This window comes from Equus asinus, chromosome 24 (assembly GCF_041296235.1).
Source record: "Equus asinus isolate D_3611 breed Donkey chromosome 24, EquAss-T2T_v2, whole genome shotgun sequence".
Classification (NCBI taxonomy): domain Eukaryota; kingdom Metazoa; phylum Chordata; class Mammalia; order Perissodactyla; family Equidae; genus Equus; species Equus asinus.
The window spans coordinates 15,795,806-15,808,377 of record NC_091813.1 but is presented as its reverse complement, the minus strand read 5'-3'; the positions used below and the strand labels follow the sequence as shown (position 1 = coordinate 15,808,377).

The following is a 12,572-nucleotide window of genomic DNA, read 5'->3' as shown; positions in this document are numbered from 1 at the left end:
GCTAGGATGGGGTGGGGTCGGTCACGCATTCTTGCAGTTCTGAAAATGAGAGTCGCTTCCCTCCTTCCCATTGTTCTTAATTTAGAAATATCAATTCGTTAAGAGAAAATCGCACGGACAGGGAAACCCGAGCTGCCCAGCCCGTCCCACGCGGGAGGTGCGCGGCTTCCCTTGGCAGTGACCCCGGCTGCGGCGGTCGTCTTCCCTGCCCCCTCCCACAGCCCCTCCCCCTCCTCCTCCGCGGCGGGGCACTCCACTACGGCGATCGCCACCTCACGCCGAAGGAATGCTCGAAGTATGCACACGTTCCCAAAAGTAGACCTCCTTCACCGCCGGAGGAACATACATCACCCCGTGGCAGCCGTCCACCTTCTCAGGCGTTTCGTAACCGAGTAAACTGAGAGCTGGGAACTGCCCTCTATTAAGTAGCCCGCGGCGCGGAGCCTCTTCCCACTCGACCAGGGCGAGCCGCCCCAGACGCGTCCGCGCGCCGCAGCCGCGGCCCCCGCCGTGCCGTCCCCTCCCGACCTGCAGCGCCCGCCGCTGCGCCCGGGGTCCTCCCCGCCTCCGCCCCCGCGGCCCGCCGCTGCGCACTCCCGGCTGCCGCCAGGTGCTCCCGGAGGCAGCGCCCAGAGGCCGGGCGTGCGGGGTCACACCGAGCGCCGGCTTCTGCGACCCCTGGAAGCCGCTGCCGCCGCCGCTTCTCGGTCACAGCCGCTCAGGTCAGTTCGCCTTCCTACCCCTTTCCCTTCCCAAAGATAACTGGGGAAACTTGCTTCTAGCCTGTGCCTTGCTCCGCCCTGAACCATTAAGGATCCGGGCGAGGAGCGTTTGGGCTTGTAAGAGTGGAGATGTGCCCGAGATTTGCCGGGTAGACTGGAGTTTTGTGATTCATTGTGTCTTTGAGGGAGAGAGAATTTAGCTTAAGAGCGCATGCAGGGCAGCTGGTGTGCGTAAAGCAGCCTGCTCGGTGTCGATTTCAATGAGGGGTGCGCCCTGTTCGGTGGCCACCCGTCCCCGATACCTTGCGGTGGAGCTTTGTACCAGGATGAGCTCCTGCGCCCGGCGCTGCGGAGTTAGGGAGTGGCGCACGGTGCGGAATTCCTTGGGGCGCCGGCTGAGTGCTCTGCATCTCGTCGAGGCTGCGCGGGTGTGTGTGGCATCTTGAGACAGATTCCTGGTCGAGCGTTCTGGCTCTTTCCTATGCTTTTCAAAGCATCCGAGATGGTGGGTTAGTCCAGCTCTAGGGTACTCAGCCTACGCCGAATTCCCCCAGCTTTTGGAGAAAGCTGCCTCTTCCGACCTCTTTCCGAGCGCATTGGTCGAGGCCCTACACGGCGTCCATGGAACCTCTGAGCTAGTTTCCATCCCACATCCTAGAGTGTAGGGATCAGGACGCGTGAGGCCTCGGGTTCATTTACAGAGCGGGGACCCGTACCCACGGTGCCCCAAAGCGAGCATCCTCAGGGATCCTCGAGTGACCATTTCGGGGCGTTCCGGGACCCCCTCCCCGCAACCTCAACTCAAACTATGTGGCCTTCTGAAATCTGCTGGAGCGTGGGGAAGGATGGAGCAAGAAATGAAATGAGCACTAACTTTGCCCTCGGCTAACTAATGTCAAGGTCGCTGTGGGTAGGAGGGAAGGTAGGTGACACGCATGGAGTCTGGAGGGACCCTGCGGGGTGGGGGGAGGGGTAACTTCCCTTTTTAACTGGACTCCATGGTTAAGGAATTAGCCACATCCAGCAGGGTGGGGGAGGGAGCGAGTTGGCAGAAGGAGACAATCCCTTAAGACCCTCCGCAACTGACTCATGTTCATTCATGAGGGTGAAGGGCCCTAGGGACTCCTCGCTGCCACGTAGGGGCGGCCGCTTTCAGACATTTGTGTTTGAGAATACTCAATGAAGTGTTGCTAAGCATTCAGATAAATGTTTTGGTTAAAAGGAGGAGAAAAAAATTTTTGAAAACCTATGGACAGACTGCCTGGCTGGCTGGCTGAACTGACTGTACGTTTGGACACCCGGGCGCTGCGCCGTTCATGCCTGCCGCCGAGCAGGGCCGCCGATAGGGGGCGCTCTAGACACAGAAAAAGCGCTTCCACCGCTGGGGTTTTGTCCAGAGTTCAGCAGCTTAAAAAAAAATCTCCGCACAGCTTTTCCGTGGGTCGATTGTCAGCCTTTAACTTTTCGAGAGCACGACTGCCAACTGAGTTGGAAATTATTATAGCAAAGTTAAGGCCAGATGACGGGAACAATGGGCCAGTCTCACCTCTTGCTTTCCACCGAGGTAGAAGAGGTTAGAACGTCAAACAGTGGTTAATTAGGGAGAAAGAAATGGAGAGAGCCCTTGGATCCCAGAGCAGCGCCAAATTTTAATCTTGGCTTTATAAAAAGGAGCTGCGGGCAATTTGGCACGCTGCTCGTCAGACAGTTAAAGTGCAGTTTACACTCAGGCCGAGGAAAGCTGTCCTAATCCGCACACCGTGCCCATAGTTTGGAGAGACATGGTTGCAGCTTGTCAGCTCCTCTTCTCAAAGAGGGCTCGCCCTTCGGCTCACTTTTGGATCCCCAAGCACGACTTTGTTTTCCTGGGGCCTACAATACTTTATGTACCTCAGAGTCAACTCTCTTTTTACGTTTTGCCTCTGTCTGCTTCCCGGTTCAGTTCGCTGCTAGGAGCTTTTGTCTCTGGATTGGACCTTAGAATGTTTTAGAAGATTCTCTTCTGCCGACATGAATTAAGTGCCTACTGTGTGCTGGGAACCACAAAAGATGAATAAGACCCTTCGTCTTTAAGGAATTCCTAACCTAGTTACAGAATCAGGAAAAATCAGAATAGAAGGAATTCTCTTCTGCAGCGTATGTACTTGTCATCTGGGATAAATTAACAGTTCAATGAAAAGATTATTACTGAGAATTTTTTTTAAAAAATCTCGGAAAAACAAAGGTGTTTTATCTCTTCTATTGCTTGTCCGTTTTTATAATGTATTTTCGAGTTGTTTCCCCTCATCTTGGGTAAAGGGTTTCTCAGATGTGAAGACGAGGCAGCTAGCAGGAGGGTCATTTCAGCTGGGGTTTACATTTTCTGTATAATCCATTTCAGACCCTTAAAGAGCTGCATATTTGTAGGCGGAACAAAATGAAGAAAAAAGAGAGTAAAAGAGGTTTATTATACTTTTCCAAATTCCCCTGAGACTGCTAAAGTGCAGTTACCTAAAGAGTTCAGCAGCTAGGAAAGAGCAGCCAGCCAAATAGCATCCCCAGCTGGAAGAGATGTTTGGTTGAGTCAAGGGTAAAATGACCTCTGAATTACCACTGCCCAGGCAGGATGAAGTCATGTGGGGCCTGGTGAGGCTTCACCCGGGATGCTAAGCAGGACCAGCCTCCGGGAACACAGGACCCTCTTTAAACTTCGACTCCCTCTTAGTGCCATGATTAAACCGCTGTAGATGAACTTGACTTCCACTGCTCCACAATAGGCCCATTATCTGCTGGGCCGAGCCCTGTGGTTACTAAGGCGGATCTGGTCGGGTCCTGGCCCCGCTCCAGGCTTCAGGCTCCAGATCTAACCTGCTTCCAGGCCTGCGGGACCTGGTTCTGATGCGGTCACTGCTTCCTCCCGCAGATCCCTTCATGCGGCGGTGAGCTCAGAGGCCGAGCATGCGGATCCGGCTTCCCCCCGCGCTCGCCGCCCTGGGCGCGGCCCTGCTGCTGTCTTCCATCGAGGCAGAAGGTAAAAATGCTCTTCCTTCCCCCTCCCCCAGTAACAATGCAGAGTTGCAGAAAGGAAAAGACAACTCAATCTGGCCCCTGTTGCTTGCTCTGTTTTTCTCGCACTTCGTGTTTTCTCAGGGGTTTCTCTCCTCCAGAGAAACGCCCCCTTCTCCTGAGGTTTGTCCGTTTCCCAGCTCTTAGGTCCAGCTCTCTCGTATTCTGCTTAATCCGTTCCGTACAGTGCTGTGTGGTTTCCTTGCGCTTTTCTCTGCGGTGTGCTGTCCACACTGACACCTACACTGTCGCCTTCCGAGAGGACCAGCCGCCCGGGAGGGGGCGACAGCTGCGCCCAGCTCTACGCGCAGGACCCTTCGGGGGGTACCCAGGAGCCCGGAGCGCGGGCGCTCGCTTGCCTGGCGGGTGACCACCTGGCTCGGGGCTGCGACCTCGGTGACAGTACGAAATAAAAGACTTAAACAGCGCGGCCTCTGCGCGTCTGTGTGTTTTGTGGGGAGCTCAGTCGTCTGGGTGGACGGTGCAGGGAAACGAGGTGGCGCCAAACCTCCCAGGGGATGGGTGGCAAGCGGAGATCTGGGACCCGGGGTGTCTTCGCTTGGCTCAGGGTCGCTACTGTCCCTGTTTGGTTCACGAGGCTTCGTAGGCACGTGGCCCAGGTCCGACCCTGCGCAGACAGGTTGGGTTTGGGCCAAGGCTCCCAGCCCAGGAAGCAGGCGGGCGCCAGAGCAGCTGGCCCTTCCTCCCCGCTGTCCCCTCCAGCACCCTACCTGAGCGCGGGTTGGCCAGAGGCCAGAGATCAGGACCCCAGCGTCTGCACCACGGCTCCATGTGGCTCGCCTTCTAGAAAATGAGGGACTTTTGCTAGATTTTCAACGTCACTTTTTTGTTTGTCGTGTGCGCTAACTTCTCAGTACTTAGTAAACAAGCCATTTCTGTGTATTGAGCCGATGGGAGCTTCTGTGTCCCCTCAGTGATCATTGGAGACCTGACAGACTAGAGTTATTGTTCTGCAAGGTATATAAAAGACATCTTCAAATTTGTTTTCACTAAAAGAAATGCCCCTGATGTGGTTAAGGGAGAAGAGAGCTGCTACTGCCTGGCGCGGTGGTGCCCCCTGCCCTGCCCCACCAGCTCTTGGGGCTGTGCTCTCTTAAGGTCTGGGAAAGTAGAGCTGCCTCATGACAACACTGAGATGTTCAAAACCTTTCTGTTGTGTTTGATGTTCTACTTTCAGACTGCAGGTACAAAAAAATTAAGGTTAGGAAAAGCAGAGGGTCTCCAAAATGTATGCCTATTTAGAAAGGTGACAGAACCGTGCTGCCCTCCTTGTGTGATTAGCATTTTGTGGTTGTAGAGGCTTTTCAGAGTGGCCTCTGCCAAGTAATACTGGTGAGGTTGCTTTAATGTTCCTTTCTATGTCCTTGTTAGGAAGGCATTTTATTTGAGGAACTTCTGGAAGCCCTACTAAAGATATTTTAGATAATTCACTGACGCGGCCTATTTATTGCTCATTAAGAAAATAGTTATTTGAAAATCAGAAAAATTCGAGACTTCTTAGCAGAGGAATTAGATCGGAAATGATGTAAGTGGAAAGAAATCAGTTCTGAATTGGATAATGACTGGTTAGCAAAGTGCAGTTAAAAAGAACATTTGACTATCTACATTATTTCTGTATTTCACGTTATCTTTTCAGTTTGTATTTATTTCCACGCAGTAGAGCTCTTCCATTTGCTTTCTTAATCTATATCTTTCTTGTCTTCCAGCTCCTTAGGTTAGCATTTAATAATTATATTTTAGTAGCATTCATTTTTTTTGCCTTGTTCTGTAGGGTGGTACTGTCAAAAAGAAGTCGATTGTGGGCTGCAGTTGCCGGCTACATATATGCCAAAGTTTTCTGGTTGCCACATTAAAAAAGGAAAAAGAAACAGGAGAAATTAATCTTACAACATATTTAACTTGACCTAATATATCCACAATGTTATCATTTCAACATGTAATCAATATAAAAATCATTAGTGGGCTATTTTACATTTTTTGTCCTGAGCCTTTGAATTGGGTGTGCATTTCATGCTCGTCGTGTGTTTCGTTTTGGACTGGCCACATTTCAAGTGTGGCGCAGCCACAGGTGGCTGGTGGCGCCCATGGTGGGCAGCACAGCTCAGGGGGGAACTATCAAGTAAGTGCTCCCAGGAGACCGTGAAGGGCCAACAAAACTTGTGGCCATGGCCTTTCTGAGACAATGAGCTGGAAACAGAACTTCTTTGAGATATTTCTGTGAGGGGCATTTCTGAATTTCGACTCGTACGTCTGCTTCCTGCTGTGTCATTTCACCTTTGCTGTAAAGTCACCATAGTTAGTTTTTTTTCCCTGTTGCAACTCATACTTGTATTCATACTATTTTCCAACCAATTTCTATTTACTTAATTTTTTTTTATTAATGTTACGATAGATTACAACCTTGTGAGATTTCAGTTGTACATTTTTGTTAGTCATGTTGTGGGTACACCACTTCCCCCTTTGTGCCCTCCCCCCACCCCCCCTTTTCCCTGGTAACCACCGATCAGATCTCCTTGTCAATATACTAACTTCCACCTATGAGTGGAGTCATATAGAGTTCGTCTTTCTCTGACTGGCTTATTTCACTTAACATAATACCCTCGAGGTCCATCCACGTTGCTGTGAATGGGCCAATTTTGTCTTTTTTATGGCTGAGTAGTATTCCATTGTGTATATATACCATATCTTCTTTATCCAATCATCAGTTTCTGGGCATGTAGGTTGGTTCCGCATCTTGGCTATTGTAAATAATGCTGCGATGAACATAGGGGTGCAAGGGACTCTTGGGATTTCTGATTTCAGGTTCTTAGGATAGATACCCAGTAATGGGATGGCTGGGTCATAGGGTATTTCTATTTTTAACTTTTTGAGAAATCTCCATGCTGTTTTCTGTAGTGGCTGTTATCAGTTTGCATTCCCACCAACAGTGTATGAGGGTTCCTTTTTCTCCATATTTACTTAATTTTTTATATGTTGCAAACAACACTTTTTTGGATATTAATTAAAAAGTTTTGGCATTCACTTTTTTCATCTCCTTTTTTATAGGAGGAACTTTATGTTTCATAATATGGTATTTTGTTCTATAGAAATAAGGGTGAAAGTGATTTTTTCTTCGCTTTTACTATTTGTAATTTTTAGCTATAGCATAGAGTTTATTAACTTGTAACTTGACCAGTTCCCTGTATGACCTAGAATGTGTAAATTATTTTTGGTTCATGTATCCTATTATGTTAATTGCCATTTAGAAAATTTATTGCTTTGCATTTAAAAGTTAATGGCCAGTATTCCCTGAGAATTAGACACCTTTCTAATCAGTCTAGAATTTGAGATGAACACAAGTTTTGTGAAAAACCAAGTTTTGATTTTAGTAAGCCTGATTTCTAGTTTATAATATATAATGAACAATTCGGTAGTATCAATTCTTCAGTGAGTTGAGGCCATATGTTTTAATTATCTTGTATCTAGGTTAAGAGGCGAATTTATATAGTTTGATTATCTTATGTCCGACTTAAACAGGAATTTCAAACTAGTGGAGAACTTGTACATCATCTATTCCAATTCTCTTATTTACCAAATGAGAAAATGAGGACCAGAGAGGCCGAGTGACTCAGTCAACCCACGCGGTTCCTCGGGACAAGGCACAGACAAGATCTGGGTCTTCTAGCCCTGGTTTAGTGCTAGTTCGCCCACACTGTGCTTTCTTGCCTCAAAACTGATCAATCCAATCAGTTTAATGAGAGAACACATTTTGTAATGAGTACAGAATAACCCATTACTTGTCTGAAATATTAACTTTTCAATTGTGTGCTTTTTTTGGTATCTTAGAAACACGCATGAAGTGAATGTCTATATAACGGCCAAGATCATTAAATTTATACGAGCTTTGGATGGTAAAATAATATAAATTAATGGTTTTGGATAGGGTAACTCTCTTTGCACACTTCTAGAGGTTTCTACCTTTAGGGTGGTACCCTCTTTAGTGTTGTTATCACACAGATCAGGCTAAAGATCTTACTAGTTCATCAGGATGATATTTCAGTAGTGTGTTCTCAGTTTTGCTTCATCTTTAACATAATTTATACACTTACCAAAACTTATTAGACTCTTCTGCCACATGTCCATCTTTCCATTCATCTATCCATCCATCCATCCATCCATCCATTCATCTCTCCACAGTTGGTAAACTCTTGAGCATATCTTACTTTTGGGTGCCATAATAAAAGAAATTGTTTTCTGAATTATATATCAAGATAGACACTTTAGTTTTAAAATTGCTCGAACAAGTGTGTAAAGTTAACATACCAAATTCTGTCTATATCTGAGTTGGAGATACCTGAATCCCACATATTTATTACTGACCAGGCATTAAATAATGGTTTTTTATAGAGTAGAGAAATATATAGGTATATATTAAAAGGCATCTATGTATAAATATTGGTTTCTAAAGTTAATCTTTCATTTAAATAGTTCTTATTCTTTACATTTAACCCAGTATGGTAGAAAATTGTATGCTCTGGAGTCAGTCTATGGGATCAAAGTTTTGCTGCTTATTAGCTGTGTTAACTCCTCTAAATTTCACTGACTGGTCTGTGCAAAGGGGAAAACAAGGCCCGGTAAGCTGGGTTGTCATGAGAAGAAAAAGAGACAATATATAAAGTGACTAGCACTCTGCCTATCACATAGTAGACACGCAACAAATGCTAGCTGTTATTATCATTTCTAAACAGTTCTAAATCCTGCCAATTTATGTAACAAAAATATAATCAGAATGCAGCTTTCATAGCATAGCTTTTTGATAACAAAAAGCGTTATTCATAAATATGAAATTAAACTACTGGAGTTATGAACACTTAAAATTTTAGTCTCTTCATTATCAGTATTCAGGTTTTTTGAATATATATCTGATTGTTACCTTATTTATAATTTAAGTTCTACTTCTCTTGGTTCAGATTCTCCTTCTATGCAACTATGGCTTTTTGCAATCAAAATCCATATGTAGATAGTTCATATTTGAAATATTCTGGCATCTGCATTGTTTCAGGGAACACAGACACGGCCTGTGACACCATGGTAGTTGTGAATTATCTTTATGAAAAAGAGAAGATTTTCAAAATTAATGAAAATGCATTTTGCATTGATTCAAGTTGACGTGGGTTTACACTCATACCTGCATTATTATCTTTGTTCATGAAATAAAAAAAAAATGTATAAACAGAATGGCAAGCCTGAAGGGTTAAAAAGGGTAAAAGTGGCGGGAAGAAACGTGGGGCAGGCTCTCTGCTGTCTGCGTGCCGGTCGGCCTTCTTTCCTTCTCATTCCCAAGTCCCACATCTGAGTTTCTATGAACACCTTAAAGTCCTCTGAAATGTTAAAGACTTTTCCCAACAGTCAATTTTTCAGTTTTTCTGGAATCCTGGTCATTTGGAAATCAACAAGGTGGGCCGCTGCTGCCCTCCAGCAGTTTTAACCTAATGTCCGCTGCTTCAGGTCAATTTCCTTGCAAGGTTGGTGGTACTGTTTTTCCATGTACTGATTTTTTTAAAAGCATGCTCAGGCCAGTTGTGTCTGCCTTTGCATTAAATTTGTCCTGAGCCATTGCTACTGGAACAATATTTTATAATGATATTCTTAACACCTATTGTCCTATTAACATTTGTTGCATGCTTGTTATACTAAGTGATGACTACAGCTAGACCTCGCAGTATGGTTACGGACGCAGAATGTGGAATAATTAAGCTGTGCATGTAGATTAATAGTCTAATCTCACTGCCTGTGTATGGACAGTAAGAAAATAACATTTATTCCATTACTAGTGTATCCAATAAAAATAAAAAGCCATCTCATACAGTTGGAAGCAGCAGTTCATTAAAGCAAATGTTTGCTTAATTTTGTTTTATTTCCATTAAAACGTGCTATTAATATTATATAAATCCTTAACCCCAGTTAAATTCTATGACTCATGTCTCAAAGCTACTACTGTATTTCAATTGACCTCTGTGAAAACCTAAAAAGAGATTGTAATCTCTCAAAATAGATGCAAAAATTCTGACTCACAAGGAATACTTTCAGACTTAAATACTTTAAGAAGAGTATGGCTGAAAGTCATCTTACTTTGTTGACCTACTTCAAAGAGTAATAATTTTTAATGCATCGACCATGCACTGACAGTGAGTCAGTACAATGCTGCATGATGAGGCATGAACATTGCAGAGAGAATATCATTATAAAATATTTCTGAAACGTCTTTGTGTAATGACTATTGTACATGGAGGCTTTCGTTCATTGTGGGAAACTAAAAACAAGTCAACATTTTATTGACACATGCATGATGCTGTACAGTTTTGTATGTAAACTATTTCTTTCTGTACTTTTCAGTTATTCCTTTCATTGACTTCTTCAAGTTTTTATGCACAGTCATATCTTCAGATTGCTGATCCTTCTTCACTGTTTTCTTTAAGTTCTGTAAATAAATGTCCATAAATATACATTGATGTTGTCTTTTCCCAATTAACCATTGTTTTGTAAAGGACCATACTGGCATTTTAATTTAAAATGCCACTTCTAGTATGGGGTATACCTGCTGCAAGGGAAGATAACAGTGTTAGTTTCCACCTTGCAAACATACAGCAAATTAGTGTAAACAGGCAGAATATTCATTTTATAAACATCTGTATATCACTGTTTGTATACATATAAATTAACATCCCTTATTAATATTTTTGAATATTTGTCTTAATGAATATGAATATACATTTAAATGTATATTTCCTTGTGAGACAAAGCAATGCTAAATTTTCCATGCTTTCTCCTTTCAATTAAAATACATTTTTCATCTCTGCTACAGATTGAGATTTATCAAACAAAAATTAATAACGAGGCAACGATGCAGAGAATGACCCAAAAACATCATTGATTCTCTTCCACATTGTGGGAATAAAGTATCATGTCAATGTTCTATTAACTTCTATGGTTATAAGCAGGTTGTGATTTGGCATGCTTATTCAAAATGCGCTCAGCATGTATTGAGATTCCTTTAATTGTTATGTGAATTGTTTGCATATGTGGTTATTATATGTGATTTCATTGTACTTGTATGTACTTGTATCCAAATATGTTTCTATTATGCTTGATTTTGCTGGCCATTCTTGGATGACCTAGCAACTCAAGAATCAAGAGTGTTTTGTGCTGTCTTCTGTAATATGTATACTCTCTGATGTTTTGTCATATCTTGTCAGCTTTTAATTTTATTCTTATCCAACAAGATATTTTTTATATTTGTTGGAAACAAATTTATGCAAAGACAATTTTAGTAAGCTTTGCTCAACACAATTCTTTATTAATTGGCCGTTTTGTGACATTGGAAAACGTAACTGATATCAACTCTCTCTTTTGCAGTTGACCCACCTTCAGACTTGAATTTTAAAATTATAGATGAAAATACTGTTCATATGTCGTGGGCTAGACCAGCTGATCCAATTGTGGGTTACAGAATAACAGTGGACCCTACAACTGGTAAGTTTTGAGATGTTGGGGTTTGAGGACAGCGACATCCAAGATGATGTAATCCAGTCTTCTCCCCATTTTCATTTTATTATGAGGAAACCAAGATTTAGAAAACCTAAGGGACTTAGCCAATATCACCAGATGTTTGGTGGACTCAAGTCTCTAGATTTCCAGCCTTGTAGTCCAGGTTATATTTTTATAGCGTTGAGCTTTATTAACATGGTTTGCTGTGCTAAGCTGTTGTTATTAAAAATGGACATTTTTTTTACCTGATTAGAATTTGTTGGTAATCTTTGATTTTATAAAATAGAATTCTCTCTTCTTGAAGTACTTAATCTTTCCAACATTTAAAGTGTCAAGTGCTGAAGTGAGTTGTTACGCCTTACCCCATGTCCTAACACACTTCAGTACTCAGGAAACATTATTTGGGGGTAATGGTGAGCTGCTATGATGGAGACGTGAATTTACTTTGGCTGGGTGGATTCTGTAGATCTTAGGTTAAGATTCTTTGAAAAAACATAATTCATTTGGTTGTTCTTAAGAGTTATCTTTAGTGTTCATGATGTTGCCCAAGTATGGAGAACCAATCTCAGTTGATTAACTTTGAGTTCTAACATGAAGTGGGAAAATAACTATTGCCACTAACACTGGCTGAGTAGTAGGAAGCAGTCTTGAATGGGTGACTGTAGAGATGGATGATGTCAACATAATTTATCACTAGAGCTGTGTTTAAATATTTATGGCCTTTAAAAATACTAATGATTTTAAATGCTGATTTATCAAGGAATTGGGAAGCTTTTTAAAAAAAAACGTGATCTGAGAACAAAGTGTCAAGAATTTACTTTTTCCTCTTTGCATCTTTTCTCCCCAAATATAATCGCAGTTAACTAGTTCCTTTATTCTAAAGTAGAAAAGCACTTGGAAAAGAGTCCATTCAGTTTTCCTAGGTAGGGAATTGCGGACTCCTATACTCCCCAAACTGGCACTAGGACCACCCAGCCCAGCAGAGCCCTGGTGTCTTCTTGGCCCATGGGGCCCTGGGCAGTTCTGCCTGCTCCGCGTGTAAACCAGGAGCATTTCTCACGGTTCCATTACACCTGCTACATTTCTTGATTATTTACGTTTTGATGGAAACTTAATATAATTAAAAATCTTAGCAGGCACTTAGTCTCTAGGAACTACTGTGTTCCCTGATTGAGTTGAGAATTAACAAAATCTAGAAGGTAGTACATAATTATCAAAATCTAAGTAAACACTCAGTACACTGTACCCTGAAATGTC

The 12,572-nt window shown here is 43.3% G+C and overlaps 1 protein-coding gene across 5 annotated transcripts in view; it reads left to right on the top strand.

Moving 5' to 3' along the window:
• The first annotated feature begins 270 nt into the window (after positions 1 to 270).
• Positions 271 to 12,572, top strand: part of COL12A1 (collagen type XII alpha 1 chain) — a 108,415-nt gene continuing 96,113 nt past the window's right edge. For 3 of the 5 annotated variants that reach the window (XM_014868644.3, XM_070496120.1, XM_070496122.1), the window contains exons 1-3: positions 271 to 722; positions 3,625 to 3,732; positions 11,184 to 11,300. In XM_014868644.3, coding sequence (XP_014724130.1) covers positions 3,660 to 3,732; positions 11,184 to 11,300 — 190 coding nt within the window. In that variant the 5' untranslated portion in view covers positions 271 to 722; positions 3,625 to 3,659. Of the gene's footprint in view, positions 723 to 1,515; positions 1,645 to 3,624; positions 3,733 to 11,183; positions 11,301 to 12,572 lie in introns of those variants that run through there. The other 2 variants (XM_070496121.1, XM_070496123.1) reach the window with 2 other exon arrangements.